This window comes from Xiphophorus couchianus, chromosome 7 (assembly GCF_001444195.1).
Source record: "Xiphophorus couchianus chromosome 7, X_couchianus-1.0, whole genome shotgun sequence".
Taxonomy (NCBI): domain Eukaryota; kingdom Metazoa; phylum Chordata; class Actinopteri; order Cyprinodontiformes; family Poeciliidae; genus Xiphophorus; species Xiphophorus couchianus.
This window is the reverse complement of record NC_040234.1, coordinates 35,942,830-35,968,186: the sequence shown is the minus strand read 5'-3', so window position 1 is coordinate 35,968,186 and position 25,357 is coordinate 35,942,830. Positions and strand designations below refer to the sequence as shown.

General features: G+C 39.8%; 2 protein-coding genes across 4 annotated transcripts in view; both read right to left on the bottom strand.

Annotated features, from left to right (window-relative positions):
* slc4a3 (solute carrier family 4 member 3) overlaps nt 1-16,857 on the bottom strand; it is a 45,479-nt gene extending 28,622 nt beyond the window's left edge. The window contains exons 1-9 of one of the 2 annotated variants that reach the window (XM_028023495.1): nt 16,704-16,857; nt 13,497-13,804; nt 10,058-10,229; nt 9,127-9,371; nt 8,874-9,043; nt 7,356-7,573; nt 1,281-1,426; nt 1,022-1,202; nt 798-933 (exon numbers count right to left, since the gene is read on the bottom strand). In XM_028023495.1, coding sequence (XP_027879296.1) covers nt 798-933; nt 1,022-1,202; nt 1,281-1,426; nt 7,356-7,573; nt 8,874-9,043; nt 9,127-9,371; nt 10,058-10,229; nt 13,497-13,538 — 1,310 coding nt within the window. In that variant the 5' untranslated portion in view covers nt 13,539-13,804; nt 16,704-16,857. Of the gene's footprint in view, nt 1-797; nt 934-1,021; nt 1,203-1,280; nt 1,427-4,505; nt 4,871-7,355; nt 7,574-8,873; nt 9,044-9,126; nt 9,372-10,057; nt 10,230-13,496; nt 13,805-16,703 lie in introns of those variants that run through there. The other variant, XM_028023496.1, reaches the window with a different exon arrangement.
* A 6,164-nt stretch (nt 16,858-23,021) lies between these two features.
* col5a2a (collagen, type V, alpha 2a) overlaps nt 23,022-25,357 on the bottom strand; it is a 45,640-nt gene continuing 43,304 nt past the window's right edge. For both annotated transcript variants that reach the window (XM_028024469.1, XM_028024468.1), the window contains exons 53-54: nt 25,099-25,341; nt 23,022-23,968 (exon numbers count right to left, since the gene is read on the bottom strand). In XM_028024469.1, the coding sequence (XP_027880270.1) occupies nt 23,822-23,968; nt 25,099-25,341 (390 nt within the window). In that variant the 3' untranslated portion in view covers nt 23,022-23,821. The remainder of the gene's footprint in view (nt 23,969-25,098; nt 25,342-25,357) is intronic.

Genomic DNA, 25,357 nt, shown 5'->3' with positions numbered 1-25,357 from the left:
GAAATTTATCTGGAAACAAATGATCAGGTATCAGGTATTATCAGGTAATTATCGAGTAATTATCTGGTTAAGAGGAAGCCAACTGCACTGAACGTTTTCAAAATTAGCAAAATGTGGATTAGCGCCAACAGTTGGTTTCCTCCAGTGTAACTGAGTAACTGTGTTCTGTTATGTAAGAACGGATCGATCGCGCAGCGCGCGCCGGCTCACTGATCAATAAGTTGGATCAGTGGAGAAAGCTTCGGACGATTTTATTGGATCTCAATCAGCATCATCATCTCTTGATGCGTTAGTCGCATCTTTTTTTGGAGGAAAGTTTGACGTTTTACCAGGAGGAAGAATCTGGCAAATATTTACTTGAACCAGGATCAGATGTCCTGCTGCTAAAAGGAAAAATCTTTCACTAATTTTAAAATAAATGATTTGGTTCTCAGCAGTGAGGTGATGAAAGAAGGATGTGGAAGTGTCTCCAGCTCTGAATTTGTTGGCTCTTGGTTTAGCGCTTTAGCGTGTTTTGCTAACTTTGAAAAAAATGTGTGCATTTAGCTTTCACTGTTTCCCGTTTCCTGAAGCACAAACCATACCGAAAGGTGAGCACTGACACATTTTACCCTGTAGAAGGCGATATAACTGACACGCTGTTTACCAAATGAGCCAATCCAAGACCCGCTTGGCGCTGATTGGCTGCTCCCATGAGTTCAGAGATGCTAGTTTGCTGATATGCCAGCAGTGCTCACCATTTTCTGAAATATTTGAAAGAGAATCTCTGAAACACCAAAACCGGTCGGCTGGCTGACCTGTGTTTGAGAAGCAGCGCTCGCAGAACGCTGGGCCGGTCCTCCGCTCTGATCTGATCCGAGATGATCATGGTTTCCACCACCAGGTGGGCGATGCCGGGCAGAGTGTTCTGCTCCAGGTCCAGAAGGACGGCGCCTGGAAAACAGACAGGAACAAATCTTAGAACTAGAGTCTGATAGGAGCTACAGGTTAGCATCACCTGGAACAGGAAGTAGCGGTTTACCGTGTGTGATGGTGCGGCGAAGCTCCAGCAGGCTCCGGAACGACAGCGACGCCACATGAGGTTTTCCCCAGCGGTCCGTTTCCTCCTCCACGTCCTCCTCAAACTTGATCCAACGCGCTCGCTCCTTCCAGCGCATCTCCTGGTCTTTGTCCACGATGAGCTCGTTCAGCTCCACAAACAGCTGCGGAGCAGAAATATCCGCTTTTAAACTCCATAGAGACGCGAAAACGCATCAGAACTGCCCTGAAAGGCCTCGGACCTCGTGGGTCTTCTTATCCGCCGCTCGCTTCTTCTTCTTCAGACTGGACAGCGGCGTGGAGCTCATGCTGGACCGCGACATCTGGCAACGCGAGGATTTCTTCACCAGGTGGCGCCGAACGCCGGGGTTGTCCTCAAACCTGTGGCCTGAAAAATCAAACGGGAATAAAAAAATCAGAGAGGCATAAAGACGCAACGTTCTCAAAGTGAAACGGAACAATTCCACCAAAAGAGCAACTAGCAACAAATGTTTTGTTTCTTTGAAGGTTTTTTTTCTCAAAATAGCAACTAGCAACAGATTTAGCAACTTTCTTACAGAAAACTGATTAGTGACAAACTCAGAGATATACAGTATTTTGATTTTACAAATAAACAACTAGCGATAAATCTAGTGAAAATTTTTCAAAACAATGTCGAGCGACAAATTTAACAACTTATTTTACTAGCAGAGAGTCGAACACTTCTGAGAAAAACTGAGTGACAGAAACCATGTTCTGTAAAATATAGACAAATTTAACTTTTTCAAATGTTCTCCAATACAGTTGCATGATTTATTGGAGTAGAAAATGCAGCTATGTTGGTTTATTTGATGTTTTACTTTGAATAAAACATCTGTATGGTTGGATGACATAATAGTGACGATATTCTAGTTTATTAAAAGAATCGTTAAAAAAATGGGACCATAAAGCAAATTAAAGTTCAACGTGATTTACATGATGAAAAATAAATTAAAACAACATACAAGAAACAAATATTATTGACTACAATCAATAATATTCCAGTTATTGATTAAAAGCAACGCTAAACATTTGGATTTTTATCTGGAAGGATCTTTAAACCGTTTAGTGATTTACAACAGAAATATTTTAAAGTGTATTCTCTGCAGAAATTGAAGCCACTACAGAGAAACGCTGGATGAGTTTCTCTGATGCTGAGACTTTAGTCCTCTGAAATGTTCTGCAGCAGGTAGAAGGCCCACTGGGGAACCGTCAGAGGTCAGAGGTCATCCTGATCTCTAGCTTCCAGCTGGAATAACTGAAGCTGTGCGTTGACTCTAGATCTATAGCTTTATATCTATTAAATCGTTTTGGTGTTTGAAAGGGTTCTGAGTCGCCTGGTGACACTCTAACGTAGAGCTGCTTATCATAGATAGCTACAGTAATGAGCAACCTCATCAAAGTTCCCACCAGCCTGAACAGGAAGTGATCCCGCCGCCTCAGTAGGCAAAATGGATTTATAATGGAAGTACAGCCTTTTCCTGTGAATAACAAAGTTCTGCTGACAGGCAGTGAATCCATGTAGCAACAAACACGTAGCTGCTATGTTAGCTAGCAGAGAAAAGCTACATTAGCCAAGCTAATTTTGGTAGTTCAGCAGTAACATGTTACACAGAGGTGAGTAGAGAACTCAAAAACTGTCATCAATTAATAGTTGTAATGTACTGATATTGTTTGTAAGTTAGACAGGAAGGTGACTAGATGAGAGCTAGTTCTGAGCTTGTGACTTGCTAATTGTTGTCATAGCAACTGCCTACCAAGATGGCTGCCAGCTACAAAGTTCATGAAAGTGTGACATCACATGAGATCTGTGTGTGTTACTTGTTATAATCTCAACTAGCAGAAACATGTTGATTTTAAACAAAAGGAGTCCAAGAACTGGACCCTGGGGAACTCCACATGAACAACAGAGAACCTTTTTATTCAAAAACCGATGCTAAGAGTTCATGTAGCCTAAATCCTCCCTGCCTTAGTTAACTTTCTATCACTGTTTATGAATTCATTATGATCATATTCACCGTTTAAAAATGGCTCCGTTTTACTTCCTGTTTCTGTTTTACACTTTGAAGGAGTAAAACCTAATGCTGATGTTCTGTGGGTCCAAACCAGAGCTTAAAAAGCAGAACCGCTGCGTTAGTCAATGAGATATTTCCGCTCGGCTGCAGCTGACCCCAACGGGAGCCACTGATCAATGCCAGGCAGGAAGTCCCGACTCGATTCTGCAGCCCGCTGCCCATCAGCGCGCCTCATGAGACCCAAACACATCATGGAAAGTCACTTCCTGCTCCATCGATCAGTCATGTAAAAATATCCCAGAATGCACCAGTTCTCCAGGACAGTGATGTAATAGTTCCCAGTAATATGAGAGCTAAAACTACAGGCAGTAGTTTACACTCACTGAATCAGTAAAGGTCAGAGGTCATGATTCAGAAGGAGAAAAATGACCTCCCTGGGACAGAGGGAAAGCCAGAACCGCTGCTGACCCGGATCGACAAAACGACCTGCATGGAATGGAAAAAAGACCCAAAACTTTACAAATTTATATCTCGTCTTAACGAGTTTCTTAAATCTCGTTTTTTTTTTGTTGCTTTTTTTTATCGCCCCGCAAGGGGTCTTTTTGTGGCTCTAGTGTCTCTTTTTCAAAGTAGGCTGACAGGAAAAGGGGAAGACATGCGGTAAACGTCGTCGGGTCCGGGAGTCGAACCCGCGACAGCCGCGTCGAGGCCACGTTTGCCTGAATGTGGGTCGCGCTGACCCCTCCGGCACCACGGCACGCCTTAAATCTCGTTTTAATGAGATTTAAGATTTATTTTGTTTTCTTTCTGTTTTTGACAAGCTTTGCATTTCAGTTTGACTTGTTTTGCTCCTCATTTTGTTTTCAACCTCAAATTATCAAGTTTTTTTTATCTTGTTTTGATGTTGCATCTGATTAGGTGGCCTGTAAAGACGATTTGATGCGTAAAATTTCATTTAGGGGTAACAGACTGAATGAACGACACACCACACATTTCAGATGTTTCCTTCATCGTTTCCTTCAGCTCCTCAGTCATTTATTAACTTGGTTCCTGCATGATGGAAACCACAGTTTTAACGAGTTTTATGTCTGCAGTCAAACAGAACAGCTGCAGCCAAGCTCGGTGGTGGCAGTGTGGTGATGTGGGGCTCTCTAGCAGAAGATATGGAAGGAGAATATCTCACTATTTGCTGGGACCATAAACTGTAAATGAAACTCATCAGCCAGCCTATTTCTGAATAACTCAAACCACTAAGTTAAGGTTTTGGAGTGTCCTAGTCAAAGTCAGGGAGATCTTGCTGCAAAACCCTCCAGTGAGGCTGAATTGAAGCTATTTAAGTGGGCATCTCGTCCACAGTGGAAATCCCCCACGGTTCCTGCTGGTTTTGGCTGTTTTCCCTCCTAACGAAGGGAAAGCTCGGCGGTTTGGACTCACGGCTCGGTTCCTGCGGCGCCTCCAGGTGGTTGTGGATCGACTCCAGCAGGTCGTAGTCGTCAAAGTCCAGAACAAACTCCTCAAAGTCCTCAGAGCCATCCGCCAGGGAGAAGGAGCCCTGGCGCTCATATTGCTGCGCGGCGGCGGTGCCAAGGCCGCGCAGCACGCTGCAGCGCCGCTCATGCTGCCCGTCAGAAGCGCCGGCGCCGCGGCTCGCCCGTCCCTCAACGTCTGTCATCTCCAGCGCGCGTTCCGCCTGCCGGCCGCCTCTCCACTACCGGTTGCTCTGATCATCCAGCGATCCGGACCCGCGAACCGAGCTGACACGCTGCGAGGGCGCAGAAACCAGAACTTGCAGCCCGCTGGGCGGTGGGAGCTTGGAGGCCAATCTGAGGGAAAGTTTGAGGCTGCAGGATGGAAACGGAGGTATTGATGCTGCGGTGACGCGCCGCCCTCTTTTATCGACGGATTGGAAAACAGGGGGAGCGGATCAAGGGAGGACACGGAACGACCTCTATTTCCGCTGCGCCTCTTTTCCAAAACAGTTTCTGACACGCCGCCCTCAATGAAAAACCAAATCAAGCTTTCATTCATAAATCCTTAAAGCTGAAAGAGGAAAGTTTCTCCTTCAGTTTGACGCCGTTGACTTCGGCTGCTGGAACAACAATAAGTGAAACATTGACCAACTTATTGACGAGTATCTATGATTATGGAGATGGAACTCATCAAAATGTTTTTCTCTATTGTTGTTTTAAATTTCTTCTTCTGCTTTGACGACATAAAGCATTTGAGCTGACTCGTTGCCGATATGTACAAATAGACTTGATTGATTGATTGGTTGGGGTCTTTATTTGAGAAAAGTTTATTTCAGATGTAAAGCCGGCAGTAAAAATGTCTCCTGGACGTAGCTGCTAAGCTAGCTAGCTCACTGAGTAACGTTTAGATTTGAACCGAACTCGTTGAAGTTAAAGTGATGCAGAAATGACAAGAGGTGATGAAGATGAGGAGAACCAAACTGATGAAGAGGAGCGAGTAGGTGGGTTTCTAACTCAAGCTGTTAGCGGTTAGCATCAGGATAAAAACATTTTCTCTAATTTATAAGAAACATTTTTTTACAAAAGACATAAAGATGCTTCATTGCTACTTTAAACATCCTTTCATTACCTCACAATTTGTTTTGACCTTGTGTTAGCTCCTGCTAATGGCATTAGCATCTGCTACTGGTTTAGCTATAACTAATGTCGTTAACTAACTTTATGAAGCAAAGCACTTTGAACTTCCCTGTTGCTGGAATATGCCGTGCAAATAATCTCATTGATAATTAGTGGTGTTAGCTCATGCTACTGGCATTAACTCTAGCTAATGCTGTAGTTGTAGCTAATAGCATTAGCTCATGCTGATGGTATTAGCTTTAGTTAATCATAACAGTTGATCACAAGTAAATAACCTAATATTTTAGGTTAATGAGAAAATTAAAACATATTTAGTCAAATGTGTTTAGCTAGTCGAGAATCCGTTCAATAAACAATAACTGTTAGCATAGCTACTACTGTTAGCCTTTGTGTTGCCAGGTTGGTTTCGTTCCAGGCCTTTAGTGTTCAAAAAAAGGAACAGAGGAAGCTAACGTCCTAAAGTAGCTAAATATTAGTCCGTCTTCATGTTTCAGGTGTTTTGCACATTTTATCAGACAGAAACAGAGCAGCTGCTAGCAGGCAGCCTGTACGTGAAGCGCTGCAGGTTTCAGGGGAGATGGCTCCTGAGCAGTCGATGGCCGCTCTGCTCTGGTTGATGCAGGAACCGCCAGAGGCAGGGTCGCCGCTGAAGGGGAATCGACTCCACCGCCCGTTAATTAACGCCTCCTGACTCTGAAACCTGCTTTTCTTTCCACACACAGGAACTCGTTACAGTTTCGACTGCAGATAGTTCCTCTGGAGAAAAACACTCCGGAAATTATGTCAGAGAAATTATAAGAATTTATGAGAAAATCTCCTATTAAAAGATTCAGATGAAACTGACACTTTTGTCTTATTTAGTTTACATGTAAACAGGTGCAGGTGGGCTTCATTACATCAAATGCAACTTTGTTTAGTTTGACTTAATAAGTTAAAAAAATCTGCAAAATTATGTGGTATTATTTACCAAAATATTCACCACGTTTGGGCTTCAGTATATTTAATTTTGGGATTAATACTTGTATTATTCATTATTTCTAAAAGATTTTTTATTTGTTTGTATTTATTTATTTAGTACTTATTTACTACCTCATTTTAAAACTTTATTTCAGATTTTTATCATTTACTTTTTTATAGTCTATTCAATTTAATTTTAGCACTTTGTTTTTATTTTTAATTAAATTGCCTTGTGTGTGTTTTTTATTTTATTTTAGTCCTTTAATTTGATTTTCATTCATTTATAAAATTATTTTATTACCTTGAGTATGTTATTTTTAGTTTTAATAAACTGCATTGTATTTATTTATTTCATTTTAATACTTTATTTATTTCATTATTTTTATGTAATATTTATTACTTTAGATTTTATTTTATTTATTGATTACTTGTACTTTTATTTATGTTCCTCTGCTTTAATAAATTCATCCTCCCATCAAATAAAGTGAAGTTTTTATTCTGAAGAATAAAATCCTGCCGTTAATCTCAGCAGTGTTTGCTCAACTCAACCAGCAGGTGGCGCCAGATCTTCACTATGAAATACAAACGGATGGCAGATTTTCTTGTTATGCTTTAGAAAAGCTTTTATAATAACAAAACAGAACTGATCATTTTTGATAATTTGATTTGAATTTAACTTAAAATAACTTGATAAACCAACAGAATAATAATCAGATCATACTTTTCATGTCGTCCAGGTCAGCGCTGACCAACATCTGGGCCTCGGCCTCGTCGGTGGGCACCTGCTGGTAGACGGCGGCCTCCATGGCGGTCATGCTGCCGATGCAGAGCCGCTCCCGCAGGTCGTAGTTGCTGCGCTGGGCGGCCGTTAGCCGATGGTGGACGGCTTTCCGCCGCAGCCAGCAGCGGCTCGGCGCCGGACCGACGGCTTCCGACGCACTGATAAGATCAACAAAAGGAAAAATCAGCAAATGTTTCCATTAGCTACTAAATCCAGCTTTGTTTTACTTTAAATGACTAAATCAGGGTTTTCTGTTGACCCTGTGTGAATTGCAATCCCAGAGGTTGGCCAGCAGGGGGCGCTGATGGAAACCTCTGAGTCATCCCAGCGGTTGCTGGGATGCCCGACCCAATCACCATGGAGCCCTGGACCTCCCGCAGCAAAACGCCATGCATGATTCACAAACTCAACAAATTATTCATATTCTGATGGTCCTGCATGTCAGACGCCCAGCCGGCCCAATTAATATGCAACATTCAGGGATGGTAGGAGCCTGAGCTCATTACTGGTTCCTATTGGAAACAGTTACTGGTTCTAATGGTTTTATGTAAAAACAAGAGAAAGAAAAAATATCCTTCTGTCACGATTCCTCTGACTTTATGATCCGTGTTCAGAAGATTATCGGGTTTCAAACTGGCAAAATAAAATTCACCTTTGATTGCAATTTTTTTTTTAAAATTATTCTTATTTTTATTCATTAAGTTGGTTATTTCATTTCAAATGATTTATTTTCATATTTATTATTTTATTTTATCTTTAGTAATAATTTTATGAATATTTTTTCTTTATTATTTTATTTTAATATTCATGGCTTTTTCATTTTTAATTTGACTTTTTATTCATTTATTTCATTTTTAGTACTTTACTATTTAATTTTCCATTTAGTATTTATGAACATTTAATTTCATTCTTGTTATTTTATGTGCATTTTGTATTCAATTTAAATTTTATTCCTTTATTTTATAGTTATTTTCAGTTATTACTTTATTTAATTTTAGCATTTTTAGTAATTTTATTTATTCATGACTATTAATTTATATATATTAATTAAAAATTTTATCAGCATATTCTTGTATTTTATATATTATTTTATTTCAGTACTTCAGATATTTTTTCTTTTGTATTCTGTATTTTCAACACTATTTTTTTCCAGCACATACAGAAATAAAATAACTTGACCAAAAGTCCTGGAATTCAGCTGGGGTTGCTAGGTAACGGGGCTCAACTTGGATCGGGTTGCTAGGTAACGGCGCAGTTCCATGGAAGTGACTTAACATTCGGGGGATTTTGGAAATAGCTTGTTTTCTAGAGACTAAAAAACATGAAATTATCACCAGAAAACAGCTGGGTGAGTTTTTTTAAGTGTTTGGTTTGTTTTTAGAAGCAGTAGAAACATAAATGGAAATACACAAACATCAGATATGGGGGGAAAGAGATGGTTTAAAGGGAACTGCGAACCCTCGGGAAGCTGCTTGTCCTCCATCTTTCTCCTCGGTTCTGTCGTTACTCGCCGCCTCCCTTATCAGCGTGAGCGCCGCTTTCCTGGAAGAGGAACGCTTTTCGTTTTCCACGTGGACGGCAGCAAGTCGTAGCGGTTCCTCCAAGTCCTCTTGGCTCCCAAAACTAAACTGAGAGGAAGACGAAGCTCAGTGAGAAGAGAGGAAACGTCCGTCTATTCAACAGGAACGTCTGTTTCTCCGACTTATTTTACCTGCGGCTGGATGTCTGGGAACTCGGTGGGAGTGGCGGTCGCCAGGCGTGCGTCGGCGTCAGACTCCGCCTCTTCCTCGTCTACTTCCTGGATGGTGGGCGTGACATCAGAGGGCGGCAGCGAGGTTTTTTTTCTCTTGCGTTTCTTCTTGTGCCTGCGGTCGGCGCCGTGCGGCCGCTTGCGCTGCAGCGCAGGCAGGTGAGTGGATAACGGGTGGTGTGTGTGGAGAAACGCATGTCTGTGATCTGCCAACAAAACAAAACGTTAAACTGGATCTGAAGAAGAAAAAGGTCCAGGGTTGCAACAGCTCTGATACAGTTAGCTGTAGCTCTCAGTGTGTTTGATAGTTTTTACTAGCATTTATTAGTTAAACGCTGTTTAGTTTCTATTAGTTTTGATTGGGTAATGAATACTTAATAGAGGATTAAATTGTATTCAATTATTCCTGAACAACAACTGATTTAAGTTAGCTCGGTTAGTCCACAAATGACAAACTTATACTAGTCCACCATTTTGATAGACGAATGGCTTGTCCGTCATGTAATGGCTAACTAATGGGTAACGGACTAGTCATTAGTCTGTTTGCATAAGCTAATTGCTAATGCTAATGACAAGTCTGCCGGTAGCATAAGCATAATGGATGATTTATCCTAGTCTGCCATTTTGTGAACTAGCTCAAGCCTGGCTAGGAAGATTACGGAGTGCCGTCCTGCGACGTAAACTGCTTTGGTGGGAAAAATAAAATCTATTTTACTTCAAAAAGTTAATAAATAGATTCATAAACATAAACGCGAATATCTCTAATGGTTTAGTAAGTTTCATAAACAAATCATATAGTTCCTCATTAATTACCGTTTAACCAAAAAGCAGCACAAAAAAAAAATCAACATTAAGCTAAATGTGATTGTTTGAGCTGTGCCTCCAGGCTTACACTCAAAGTCCTTCTCGGTGTAAAGTCGGCCCATCCGCTCGGCGCCGCAGGACGCTGAATCTCCGATGATGTCTCTGAAGCGCTCCACAGACAGAGCCTTCTCCCAACTCTCCTCCTCTTCCTCTTCTTCTTCCTGCTCCTCCTCAGCTGCATCCTGATCCTCCGCCTTCACCTGGAGGAAAACAGGACAAAAACCATTTAAAGTCTCCAACGCCATTTACACCCAGACATAAGGGAATAATTCATTTTTTGATTTACTGATGATGGATGCTAACGCTAGGCTAGACTCATAGCACAAACAGCAAAGTTTACGAGAAAATACGAGAACCAAGTCATAATAATACGAGAATTAAATTCTAAAAGTACAAAAATAAAGTTGCAAAAATGTGAGAATAAAGTTGAGCATCTTGTGAAGTTTTAGTTTTAGTTTAATAAATCATAAATACCTCTGCGTGAAAACAATTTGTCTCTAACTGCCTTTCCGGCCCAGCTAAACTTGATTCACCTCAAACATAACATTCGAAGGCCTCTATAGTAATCTGATTGATTTCTATTTATTACTGAATATTTTAGAAATATTCTACCTTTAATCTGAGGATATAATCCCAGACAACAGAAAGAAGACCATGTCTTTAAAACTGCAGCTGCATGAAGGAAAACAAATCAATACATCAAAGCGCTAAGCAGCAACAAAAAATAATGCACTTCTTTCCCTGGAGGGCAGGGGGCGTGTCCTCCCCATGCGGAGCTTCTGATTGGTCAAAACACTCAAACAAGTCGCTGACTTAGCGTCCGATTGATGCTGACCCAGGAAGTAGTCTGATCCCTGAGTGGACTCAAGTTTCTGAGACGTCCATTAGCCGCTAATCACCAGAGGGACGTGGGGACAGGATGCATTTAATGCGCTACCTGCTGCAGGGCGGTGCAGGTGGGGGGCAGGTGGGGCAGGCGGGGGCAACAGGGTTTCTACCGGGGAAAAATCCAACTCATCACTGGACAACCCTGAATTTACCAGATGTGATGGAAATGGACTTTTTCCACCAGAAGGACTTTTTCAGCCGACTGAACAAGCCAAACATGACGGAAACCTTAAGTTAAATTAAATTAATAAATATTTTTTGAGTGTAAACAAGAGGAAGCTGCCATGTTGTGCCTCAATGCTCAATCCTGCCCAACATTATTAAAAATAAAAAGCAAATCCGACTGCAGGAAGAGTTTTCTACCAGTAATAATCAAGGACTACAAAGTTTCCATGTCCTTACAGAAAGATTATTTTTATTGACAGACTGGAAAGGTTTCTGTTAAAAACACCAGGTAAGTAGGTTGGTGCCACCCATGGTGAGTCTTTTTGTTAGATTAGTTTTTCCGTTGTTTGTACTTAGAGTAGATGGTAGTTAGACCCAGTTTTGTTTTATTAATTTTTTTGATTTGACACAAACTAACTGTCCTTTTGTCCCCCACAGGCTGTGCAATCTTTGGGATTTTTACTAAACAAAACCCAACAAAAATATATTTTTTATACAACTGGCATCCTGTCAGTTTATTGTGGTTGTTGTTGGTGACAGCTCTGACGCAGAAATGTACGATGAGATCACGTGTACAACATGTCGGACATCTTTCTGTACGTCTTCGGTCATCTGCTGTGGTTCTGATCCAAACCGCTTTCACATGATGCACAGACAACAGATACTAACAGCTGAGGACGAACAGTCGCGGCTGCAGAGAGGACATGAATGAAAGGGGGTTCATCTGCGACGTCTATGAGAAACAACCAGGTGACAGAAAGAATCCAGTTTTGGGATTGACCCGCCCCAGGAACTCTGAAACCCCCCGATGAGACGGTTTCTCCTCTCTGAGACGACAGCGAAGCCAAACATGTTATCAGATAATTCGTCAGAAGAAATTATCACCCAGAACAAAATTAGCGACTGTTTTGAGTCTGGAGAAGTGGAGGGTCCAGAAAGACTAATTCTGAAGTCCTGAATGATTTAAACATTCAGAAAACAAAGAAAGGTGTTGAATAAATGTTTCTGTCTTTGTTTAATATCTTTTGTATTGTATTTCCTTGTCATGCTCTTTTCTTTTCTGGTATTTCCACTTTTTAGTGTTTTGCCATTTTTTGGTTTTGCCTGTTTATGTTTTTGTTGGAAGTTTAAAGTGAAGCACTGGTAAAAATATTTTACCAGTTTCCTGTTTGCAGGTTTCTCTCCGGGCGCTCCGGTTTCCTGCCTCAGTCTAAAAAGATTTTAGATTTTACATGGATGGAAGAAAACAGAAACTTGTTTATAATAATATTATTATTATTATGATTAACTGGTCAGTGATGTAAAGCCTCTTCTTTGCTGCATTACGACACTTTCTGCCCGTCTCTCTGTAAGACCGTCTGAGCGGCTCTAGATCACACACATTTTGGAAAGTGTGTTTTAAATTTAAAAGGCTGTAATGATTTTACCTTCCAGACGTCCTGCCGTGTGTGTGTGTGTGTGTGTGTGTGTGACGTTTCTGTACCTTCACATTCAATCTCAGCATTGCTCAAAACGATTCAGTAGTGTCACCATTTTCATCAGTTTTGGGGAATGAGGGTTTTTTTGTACATAATACATTAATAAATTCTAATATTATTTAAAGTTTTTTTTATTTCAGGTGTTCTGTCACTAATTGAAATATGTTAATTGACCCATCTGTGTTTGTTTCAGTTCCAGTCGTTTGACTTCATGACACATTCAAGTTTACCGTATTTAATCTAATAAAAGAGGAAATAAAGTTGGTGGTTTACATCACCCAGCAGCTTCTGAAGCCTTACATTAAATAAAATACAGTAAATAAACAAGCTAATAGCTAATAGCTTCCAATGAGCAGTTAGCAGCACTTAACAGTGATAAAGTTAAACGTGGTTAAGATGCACAACATAAATTATGTTAAGTTATAAACATACACAAAGCAAATTTACTAATGAAACACTGTATGTGATTAAATTGGTCTAAAATATATGTTGAAATATAATACTTGTAAATAAAACCCAGAGCCAATCCGAATGCAGATCACGGTCACAGAAAACAGGGGAGGGGCCGGCAGTTACTGGTTGCTATGGTAACCACCAACTGCCAAAAGAAGTTAGAAAGTTTCTGAAGAAATTTAAACGGAGCCCGTCGGTTGGATCTCAGCGTTAAGTCAATATGAAAATAAAGTCGTATTGCTACCAGAATAAAGTCGTCATAGTATGAGATTAAAGTCATCAGAATATGAGATTAAATTCGTAATATTACCAGAATAAAGTGATATTAAAACAAGAATAAAGTGATAGAGCGAGACGTTTTTCATTTAGATGAAGTGTTTTGTCCAGAATGTCTACATTACGTCAGTTTTAGAAATGAAGCAAAAGTCTGTAACGTCTCGCCTGGAACAGATAAAACTCACATTAATTTGAAGGAATTCCTACCTGCTGTAGGTTAACCAGAACATCATGACCTCCAGTAGCCATGAGTCCAAACCAGCAGCCAACAGGAAGAGTCTCGACTCACAGGCTAGCTAACACGGCCGAAGGCTAATTTAGAAGAGCTAACGGGCAGGAACCTGTGCAGGGTAATGGAAGAGTTTAACAGGGAAAGGACTGAAGGGGAGGTACGGTTAGCGCCATGGGGAGAGGAGGAACGGATCGGGCGGGAAACTGAGAGAACCTGGAGAAGGACGGGATCAGCCCTTCTCTTTCACCGCAGGGGGTCCAGTAATCCTTTGGGGTGGCATAACCTGAAGGGGAAAGACAAAACGAGACACATCAACCTCTGAGTTATCACTTTTACCTGTTAGAGAGATAAACACTATCAGAATTTATCACTGGATAGCAACTGTTAGCTGGTGACGCCTGTTAGCCTCTATAGCTAGTGACAGCTGTTAGCCGCTATAGCTAGTGACAGTTGTTAGCCGCTATAGCTAGTGACAGCTGTTAGCCGCTATAGCTAAGCATTGAATCATGTCAACAAAATTATCCGTCACAAAGTTAGTCGTAGCTCATTAATTTCTTACCCAATTTCTATAAAATATGGCTGAAATTAAAGCTGAGGAAACTTTTTTTGATATGTAAAATATGGATCTATTTAGTTGCAGCTAGTGAGTATTTTAGTAATCAAATAAGTAATTGGATAGAAGTTGTCACACTGCAGATTTTCATTTAACCACTTCAGCCTATTTTATACAATATCTCAAATACACTAGGATGCAAATAAACAAATTCCTTTTTTAAAATAAGGAAATAAACATTTTATTGCAAAAAATGCAACAACATAGCATTCCTCTATTGTACGCGTCATCATTCATAGATTAACTGATTAATTTTTGCATTAACTGATTTAATTACTGGAGAGCCTATATTCTCCCTATGGGTTTTTTTTAAATTTATTTTTGCAGAATTTGAACCATGTGAAGCTACTGACAGGGAAACGCTGGCTCAGCTTCTACGCAGCCAGCTCTATACTATTTACTACAATGATAATATCAAATGTCTGTGTAATGAGATAGCTTTGAATGGATCAGCTTTTAAACGACTGAAGGAGACGGTGATACATGAAGCTGGAGTAATACTCTGTTAGCACACAGTGTGGTCTAAAGGTGAATGATAAATACCAAAACAGAGGCTAGACAGGAAAATAAAACCTGTGGGCAACGACCTCTTCGATGGAAAGATGAACCGTTGGTATCAAAATAAAGCTATCAGAGCTGGAGCTAAAAAGGAAGCTAACCAGCTTCACCTTTAGCACTGAAAAGCTGCTAACATAGCTTTATCTTTAGCACTGAAAGGTGACTAATACAGCTTCACTGTTGGCACTGAAAGGCAGCCAGCAGAGTTTTGCCGTTAGCGCTGTAAGGCGGCTAACATAGATTTGCTATCAAGGCAGCTCTAACAGCTTGACAGTTAGCACATAATGGCAGCTAATAGGGCTTCAACTTTAGCATGAAAAGGCAGCTAACAGAGCGTGACCATTAGCAATGACAGGTGGCTAACAGCTTTAGCACTGAAAGGCATGGCTAATGCGCTCCACTGTTAGCATTAAAAACCAAAGCTAGCTTCATTGCCTTCATTACACGATGTCCTTCCATCTCCTCTCTCCCAGCTTCTCCTTCAGTTATTTTGGGTACTGAATGGGAATAAAATCAGCAAACATAGCAGTTGCATAATTTATAAATAAAACATTTATCGTGGGAAAACATATCAGCTTCTTTAGGCAACAATAAATCTTGAAGAAAAGCTCTCGGTTGTACAGATGGGTTGTTGTAAATGATAAAATCTTGTGATTTGGGTTTTTTTTTAACACAGTTGGACTTGGCATCATTGCAGAGACATCCTGCAGAGTTTCACAGCCCACACTGACAAACTGACAAGGTTTTTTCATAAGCAGCAGAGAGTCGAAGATTGTGACTTTACTGGAGTTAATCCGGTAAATAAAACGCACCATTCTCCCAAAATGGCTGAAACAAAATTCAAATCTTTATACGTTAAATCCAGAGTCTGAACCAGAAACTATCAGCAGACTCAGAATTCATTTGTACCTGACAAACTTGAACTGGTTTCAGACAGAAGACCGTCTGGTTCCTCTTTGAAACAAATTACTCAGAAGCACGTTAGCAGCAGTATTTAGCAAATATGAAAACAAACTTAATATTTAGCAAACTAAACAAGTTTGAAGCTAAACATTTCATTTGAATCTAAGCATTTAGTTTGAAGCTAAATACTTAGCTAGCTGTGTTAAAATTAAATGTTTAGTTTTCTAAGTAAATTTAGCTTAGCATCAAATGAAATATTTTACCTTGCTAACTAAGCTTTTAGCTAGCAAGCTAAATATTTTGCAAACAGTATTTTGTTTGTTTGAAACTGAATGTTTAGTTTATGAAACGTTTAGCCTCAAAGTAAATAGCTTGCTAACTGAAAATTTCGTTTTGCAACTAAGTATTTAGCTTGATATGCAAAGGTTTAAGTAAACAATTAGCTTGTTTACTAAATATTTCATTTGAAACTAAATATTAAGCTTGGTTACTTAGTATTTAGTTAACAGGCTAAATATTTAGCTCGTTATCTATATATTTAGATAAGGTCAAGGTTCTACAAATAATCAAAAATAATTAGCTTCAAACTAAATATTTAGCTAGATAATAAAATATTTCGTTTAAAACGGACCTTTATATAAATTGATGTTAAAAATATAACCTTTTCTCTTGGGCTGAAAAACCCAAATGATCGCTGTTAATTTTTACAGTGTAACTTTACAAGCAACACATCCTTCCTATAGTTCCTTTTCACGGTAAAATATTCTATTTATATCGAATCTAAATCGAATCGCCCGCCTGTCGTGTGTAGCGGATCTCGATGTTTGCAGAGTCAGGATTCACTGGCTGCCTCTCCAACAGGCTCCCTGTCCTGCAGATCCTCCGCTGCTGCGGTGCATTTCCCGCTGCATCACCCAGCGCGCTGCAGCACATCAACACTAACCAGGGAAACGGCAGCCTCCGACTCTCCTGACGGCACCTGAACACACCACGCTGCTGTAAAGCTGCACAATCAGCGCTGTAATCTGCAGCTGCGATTTACACGCAACATGCGTGTCTTTGCTGCAGCCACCCACTCGGGATCATTTCCACCGCAGCGGAAACCTACCTGCGCCGTGGCAGCGCAGCAGTCCGGCTGCAGAGACGGAAAGAGCCGATGTATCCCGCGGCTATGCGCGGAACCAGCCCGACTGCTCCGCGGTTCCGTAACCCAGTAAAGACACGCCAGTCTGCCCACTGGAAGGATGCGACACCACGTGACCGTGGACGGACTGCGAGGAAAAAAATAAAACCGAAGACTGCTTCAGTGTTTCACATCTGAATTAAGTCAGTTTTGCTAATTACGTAAATTTCGATCTCGTTAAAAATAAATAAATAAATAATTAAATGTGATGTAAATAGAAAAACTGAATAAATTTCTGCCAAAAATTTTATATTAATCTAGAAAATATTCAAGAAAAAAAAAAAACCAAGACAATTTATGAGATTGAAAAGTCAAAAGATTTTCTGGAAAAAATCTGAAATTTTGAGATTAAATTCAGAAATTTTCTAGAAAAAAATTATACATATATATAGTTAAAGAAAAGTTTTGAAGTTGAAAATGTAAAATCTTTGGAAAAATGAAAAAAATTGGTTTTTCTAAATTTCCAAGTCTTTTTCTAGAACATTTCTGAAATTGATCTCAAATTTTCTACATTTTTTCTAGCAATCTTTTACTTTTGAAACTGAAATTTCTCCTCAAAGGATTTACAGACTTACCAGAAATGTGCAAAACTCACAAACACCAAAGTCCCATTCAGAATATTTCTCTGTAAAACTAAAAAAAAAATTAAAAAAGTGATTAAAATTGTGAAGTAAACCCATGAAATGATTTAGTCTGTATGTTACAGCACAAATTTAATCCTCTGTTGCTGAACTCTGCTAACCTCATTCTTTGAAAGTCGTTTTCCTGGTGATGGAAGATCATCATTAACGTTCCTCAGGGTTTGTAGGAGAAATTTTACTCTCAGCAGATTATCGTCAACATGGCAGATAAAAACAGAAACGTGATTGAATCTTTTGGAAAACAGTGAAAAGTTTCAGTAGATTTCTTTCTATTTTTCCCTCCTAAGAGTTTTTGCGGCGCTAGTGGCTCGTATTTTTTTCCACAGTAGGCAGACAGGAAGGAGGGTGAGAAGCGGGGGGAAGACATGCGGCAAAGGTCGTCGGGACCGGGAGTCGAACCCGCGACGTCCGCGTCGAGGACTAAGGCCTCCAAACATGGGGCGTGCTAACCCGCTGCGCCACCACAGCCCCTCAGTAGTTTTCTAATATCGCCATCTGCTGTATCGGAGTGTCATCGCCTGATCTGCAGCCGTCTTATCTGGGATCGATTTGTCTTGACTTGCTGTCAGTCACCATCAAATTACTAAATACACATTTTATTTGTTTTCTTCATCAGCTGCAATAAAACTGACATATAGAAGTGAATTGTTATTAAATTATGTAAATATTTATTTGTTTCATAGTTTGTTTAATTAATGATATATTTATTTATGTATTTACTTAATTTTGCATCTCACTTTTTTCACCTTATCTGCTGATAAAAGAGAAGATGATGATGAATCATCCAAAAACACAAATATAGTCTCAGTAAAACATTAGTTAGCTTCATTAGTTTCCTGTTTGGTTGAACGTTTCTTATTTCATGCAGGAGTGGAAACCGGATCAGACATTTCACCAGCCAGTTTGTTTTTTTCTTCTTTTGATTACAAACCCCACAAATGATAGAAAACGTATGATTTATTCTTACCTCTATGAAAATCAATTTACTGACAATAAGTTTACCATACAGATGTACAGAATAATTTAACATAAAGCCTGGACACCTTAACAGGGTTGTAGTGCAATAAGTTAATTTGAAGTAATTACTAACGCAAACTTTAACTACACAACCCTAACATTGCAATCATATGTTGAACATTTCCAAATTTTGGCAACGACTGTCCCTGATAGTATTTATTAAAGATGTCTAGTCATTTTTAAAATATCTTTAAATTGTATCGATAGCTGTTTTCTAACTGTTATATTTGTTTTCCCTTACTTATTACAATTATTACTAAAATATGTCAGAACGTGTTCATTATTAATTCCACGGGCCATCATCATCATCATCATCATCCTGTGTTACTCCAGTTTTTCTGACTTCCTTTTAGCTTAGCATTAGCTTCCTCCTCACACTCACCTGCCTTCCTGTTAGCTTAGCGTTAGCTTCCTCCTCACACTCACCTGCCTTCCTGTTAGCTTAGCGTTAGCTTCCTCCTCACACTCACCTGCCTTCCTGTTAGCTTAGCGTTAGCTTCCTCCTCACACTCACCTGCCTTCCTGTTAGCTTAGCGTTAGCTTCCTCCTCACACTCACCTGCCTTCCTGTTAGCTTAGCGTTAGCTTCCTCCTCACACTCACCTGCCTTCCTGCCTGCATGAAACTTTTTCTTTCTGAACATTTTCACTCCTTCTTGCCGGGCAGCAGCAGCTAATCTGAACTCTTCCTCAATCTGTCCCTGGTCACGTGTCTCTCTCTCATCATCATCATCATCATCCTCCTCCTCCTCCTCCGACGATAATAAGCCCCTGAATCGCTCATTCCCTCTCCTTGTCAGTTACTGAATCTCCTCCAACAGTCAAAGTTAGTGTGGTAATTAACATATCGGTTAGTGTGACACGTTTTTCTGAACGGGCTAATGCGCTTTTTAGCTTTTGTCATAGTTTTTCTGACCCGCCCGTCTCATATCCGCTCACTTCCTGGGACTCCGGTTAGCAGCTAACCGTTAGCTGAAATGGCGCCATTTATAACCTTAGAGGGGAGGGGCGGGCCAAGGAGGACTGAGGGATTTCATTGGATAAGCCCAATGTCCATCAATAAAATCAACCAATGGTCTGTCGCGGTCGATAAAAATGAGATTTAATATAATTTTTAGTTAAATTATGACAGCGTAGCGCCGCCAGATATGAACATTATGTACATCAGTCTGGACTCCAGACGGTCAGTCCTCCCCTGGACGGAAGTTCAAGCTGAATGCAGCTTGTTTTTTTTTGCTCAAATTGTCAACCCGCCACAGTGGCGGTGCGTTGCTCCAATTTACAGGCCACTTCATACTTTTACCCGCATTTGGCCAGAGGCGGCTGCTAATTTCCACCCCTGATTTCATGTAAACAAAAACTGCGAGAATCTTTCCAATAAAAACTCTCTGAAGTTGAATTCATTCATCCCTCCACTAGATGGCAGCACAACTTCAAATTTAACATAATATTGAACTCTAAATAAAACATGTTTCAAAGCCTTTTCATTTTTAATGACTCTTAAATCACTAGTAATGGCGAACAGGTCAATTATGTGACAAACTTTAAAATAAATTAAGGACTCTGCTTCACACAGGATGGATTATTAGCATTCAAACTCTTTCTTTTGTCTTTATTTACTGCCTTTATTCTTTACTAACCTTGCCTTTAACTTGGAAAAAAGTTACCATACATGAACTGAGAAACATTTTTTCCAGTTTTGGTTTAACTGGAAAGGTTAGGGTTAAATTCATAAATTCAATCCTTTCAGTAGAGATGCATCATTGTTTCTGGTTTTCTGCCGCTCTTTATGAAACTGCTCCTGTTGGATGATGCTGTGCTTTATTTTTAGTTTGGTGGGCTTTGCCAAAAAAACACGAGTAACTTTTATCAGTAAAAAATATACAACTAAATCTAATAAAAACCTTCAAAACCAAAGACAAAAGTGAAGCTGTTTCTTCATGATCACTAAGTTTACAGAAACTCTGTTTGCTGATTGGATGATCTATAAAGTGCAACTAAACCCTGAATCAACTTTCTTTTTTTTTAATAAAGTGTCTAAATTGGTCCATAGAAGTGCTATTTTTATGTTTCTGGACACATTTGTACATTTTTCTGTAAATTTATTTAATTTTGCAACATTTTTCCCAAACCGTCCCAGTGCTGCCCTCGTTGGGGCGAATGGTGGTACTGCATGCGATTTTCCTATTGGTTCCAATCCAGCTTGGTTGATGTTTACCTCACTCAGACGCGCCCCCTAGTGGCGAGTCAGGAGGTGGACTAGCTAGCATTGATTGATGGCGTTTCTCAGCTTTGCACATTTGAGATTTATTTACATTATTGACGTTTTGTTGCCATTAAAATCTCCAGAAACAAATAAAAAAGCGTTAGATTTATTACTAGTTGCTTTTTTAAAAAGTTGCTGAGACGTGTTGCTCGTTGTTTCTTTGACAAAAATTAACTAGATTTGTCACTAGGTGCTTTGTGAAGAACCTGATTTGTTGCTAATCACTTATTTTAAAAAAAGTCATTATATTTGTTTCTACTTGCTTTTTTTTTTTTTTTACAAAATAATCAGACGTGTCACTTTTTGGAAGAAACTAACTACATTTGTTGTTTTTTTTAAGTTGTTAGCTTTGTCGCTAGTTGCTGTTTTGCAAAAACATCACTAAGTTTGTTTGTAGCCATTTTTGTCTCTAATGTTTTTTAAAAATGTATCAGATTTGTTATTAGTTGCTGTTTTGAATAAAAGTCGGTGATTTGTTTGCAGAAGTCGTCAGATTTGTCGCCAGCTGCTTTTGTCCCAGAAGGTCTGAATATACAGCAACATATTTTCTAAGTTAAACTAAACTTTTCTAAACTTTTCCTTGTCCGGATGATTAACCCCTTTGACGCTCTCCACTCATTCCCAAGCTTGGCCACGCCCCTCCGTATATTTTGGCTCCGCCCACTTTCAAAATGTTCAACATTTGTTTGGGGGCGGGGCTAAGTTTTCACAGGGGGTTGGTTCCTCTCTGAAAGCAGCTGGTTGCAGAGGATTTTGTTTGTGGGTATCGCAGTAAAGGCGCTGATTACTGATGCGTCTCAGCAGGCTGTAGGTCTGCGGTTCAACTCCGACCTCAGGGGCGTTTGCTGCAGGTTTTCCCTCATTTCCTGCCCAAAAGGCAAAGAGAGTGTCCATTATACTCCATCCACCATGCGGTTTAATACGACTGTTGTTCTGTCACATAAAATCAAAACATTTTACATTTTAATGTGACAAAATGTGTAAAAAAAAAAAAGTGTTGTGAATAATTTTGCAAGCTGTTGTGAATTTAAATTCATAAATGAGATTTGAACCCTGCAACCTCTTCTTATCAGCAGGAAAAAAAAACAATTAATCAGTTGATCACACAATCAATTAGTGATTTTTTTAAACAAAAGTTTGGATATTTAATTTTTTTTTCCAGTGTTGAATGTTCTTTAGAAATTAAAGTTTTTTTGTTTTTTTATCTTTGCAAGGATTTGGATTAATGCCATGTACTCTTACTATCAGTTGAAAATTGTCTCAAAATAATACTTTTGTTAATTTAAATAGTTTCTGGAACAATTGATCCAGAAAAAGTTGTTATTGTGACGGACGTATTTATAAACATCCAAACTTTTCCACTTCCTGTGTGAAAAATTTCCTCTTGCCCGCTCTTTTCCACGGTGGCCGAAAGGTGCAAATATGCATCAAACACATGAATGATGCAAACTCCAAAATGCATAAACATAATCTCAAACTTTTTAAACCAAATAAAATGCACAATTTTAATAGAATACAGAAATAATACAATTTTCTTCCTTGCAAAAAATTACAAATGACAGAAAATGTTTTAAAAAATGTTTTTTATTTCAGCTGTTCCTTCTGTGACTTGACCTGAATTCAAAGTTTAAAAAGGAAAAAGAAAATGATTGTCAAACAAGATGGTAGTTCTTAGGTATGCTAACATTACTCTCAATTATGGAAGCCCAAAAGTGCACTGGTGAAAAAAAAATCCAAAAATGTAACTTTCAGAAACAGAAAATTTGATAAATCTGTAAAATTGATTTATCATCTGGCTTTACACAAACACAAAAAAAACAAATGGAACATTAAAAATGCTGCCGTCACAGAAAATAGAAGCGGGAGAGAAAATGCTGCCAATCGCAGAAACAGGAAGTATAAAATACTGCATTCTCGCTTTACTAAACGCAAGTCCTCCTGACCACTAGAGGGAGTCTGGAGTCGGTAATAATAGCTACGTAAAAGTGCTGCTCAAAGATTAGCACACTTTCTCTTACTTCCTCAAACTTTCTTCTGTTCGTCCAGTCTTTCTTGAAGGTCTGTTCCCAGATGATTCGGCGGTCGACGCCCCCTGGTGGTTTGGAGGACCTTACAGTTTACTTCTTCTATTTCCTGTTTTCTTTTGCGTTTGTTTTGTTATGTTTGTGTGTTTTGGAGTTTGAATCATTCATATGTTTACATAATAAATGCTGTTGACTGAAATAGTGACAGAAGATCCTTTAAAAATTTTTTTAAAAACCCGGTTCACGTTAGCGCCACCTCCAGCCTGACAGGACTTTCATTAATTTGACAAAAACTTGGGCGATTAAAAAGCATTCATTTAATTTGTTGCAAAGCAAAAAGTACAAAGCAGACAGCTAGTTATTCCAAAAAACTGAATATAAGAAGGATTTCTAGAGCATCATTATAAGTCCAGAATACGGCAAACCGGGAACCGGCGTGCATTGGATGGTGATATTTGCGCTACCTGTTGCTGTACCGTTTATTTGGGTCAAAAGTCACCACACAGGACTTCACTCGTCCCTCCATCATCTTTATTTACACCCCAAGCAGCTCTGCACCGGGATTAGAAATCACTTGGAAAACAGCACCTGGCAGGACAGATTTACACGTGGTTTTCTGATTTCTGAGCGTCGGTGGCGAGGTAGCTAACTCGGAGCGATCCGATCCCCCGCCTGGCCGTGCGGCGATCCGGGGAACTCATCATCCGGGGCTGCCTTCCCCTCTATAGCACCACAATGTGTTCAATTCAAACATAAAAACAGAGTTCTTATTTAAAACAGTAACAACAATAATAATAAAAGCAATGAGAGTGGGACACGGGCTTATGAACAGCAGCTCTCAGTTACTTTGTGTCCAATTTGTGGAGTGAAATTTGCTGCATGAAGCTTTGAGCAAACAAACACGAGATGACAAAGGAATGATTTAGGTTTTTCTTTTTTTACCAATTATTTTTCTTAAAAACCAAAAATTCATACAAAATTAGAAATCTTGGATGTCTTGTTGTGGGTGAAAAGCACAATAAATATCCTGCCACAGGGCCAGAAGAGTCCTCAGTACTCTGACCGTGTCAGCTGTCAGTCCAACAGTCTAAGGAAGTTTACAAGAAGCATACTGGCCCGATGTCGATGCCGAACTCTTGACTGGGGCCACCAATGTCCACAGGGGCCAAATCCACTATGGGAAGTCTCGCTGTTTTCTGTGTCCTGTACTCAAACACTGTCTTGCCCCAGCTGCTGGACGCTTGCTGTAAAACAGAGAAACCAAATCAGTTCCTGACGGCCTGAAGCGCTCAGGGTGTTTACACTAGTAGAAATAACAGAAAATGATGACTTTTCCTTCAAATAATTCCTAACTTTAGCATCAGCTTCTGCTATACAGTGAACCGTCGCTACATCGCCGTTCACCTGTCGCGGTCTCACTGCTTCACGGATTTGCATCGTGCATTGTGTTCTGCATTCTGATTGGCTAAACAGTCTCTCCGCTTCTTCTCTACCTGTGTGTCAACAACGTTGTGGTTTAATATGTACACGTACGTAAAGCACCTTGCCATATTTAAGTTTGCAAATTCTCTTGCAATTTCAAGAATCTTTTTGCCCAGAAGAACAAAGAGCGACAACATCTACCGATAACTATGTTCTTCTCTCTAAGAAACCCACCTGCACCGCGGGCTTTAGAAGAAAAAACCCGCTACAGAGCGGAGTCAGGATGCAGCGGCTCAGTCAGAAGAGCAGTGAAATACACGGGAGTCACTATTTGTCCTACTGTACTTTGTTTTTTTTCATAATCATTTTTCATTTTCTCCCGTTCTAATCCAATAACTCGGGTCGCAGTGGGGCGGCGCTGATCTCCGCAATTTGAAGCCTTCAGTTCATATTGATGAATAAAATTATTACTTTACAGTACAGTAGTTATTTGTAAAAAAAAACCAAAAACATTTATACAGTACTTTTATTTGTTAAACAAATGTTTGGGCCTGTAAAAAGGTTTTGTTCTTTGGTTTCAATGTATTATGGAGTATTTTATTGTATAATAATTGTAAAAAAAAAAAAAGGTTACTACTTCGCGGATTTCGTCTATCACAGGTTCTTTTCAGAACGTAACACTGTGAAAAACGAGGGTTCACTGTGTACCATGTTGGTTTTATTGTATTAGCATTAGCTTCTGTTATATATCATTAGCGATATGATTAGTTAATGATTAGTGCTTCAGGGTTAGAGCAGCTAACGTTTAGCTAGGGTCAAACACTGCTGGATTTATTGAATAGCTTTCCTGAAGTTGTTCCTCTCTAACATATCCAGGATAGTTTTGGAACAGGCAGTCTTCCTCTGTTTCTCTGTCTTGTATCTGTTGGTGTTTCGGGGCGATGAGCCGTACCGAACAGGAGTCCTCCAGCACCGTGTATCTGAAGCGGTTGTTGCCCTCGGCTTTCAGCTCCAGGTCGTTGGAGCCTTTGAGGATCACGGCTTTCTTCAGGTTGCCCGCCTTGGCGTCGTTGTAGCCCACGGAGTTCTTGCAGTGGTAGGTGACGGTCTGAGACGCCTCCTTGGACAGGAGGCGGATGAAGGTCATCTGCACCGCCACGGAGTTCGCCGGCTGATCCCTGTTGCCGTAGGTAAACTGGAAACACAGAAAA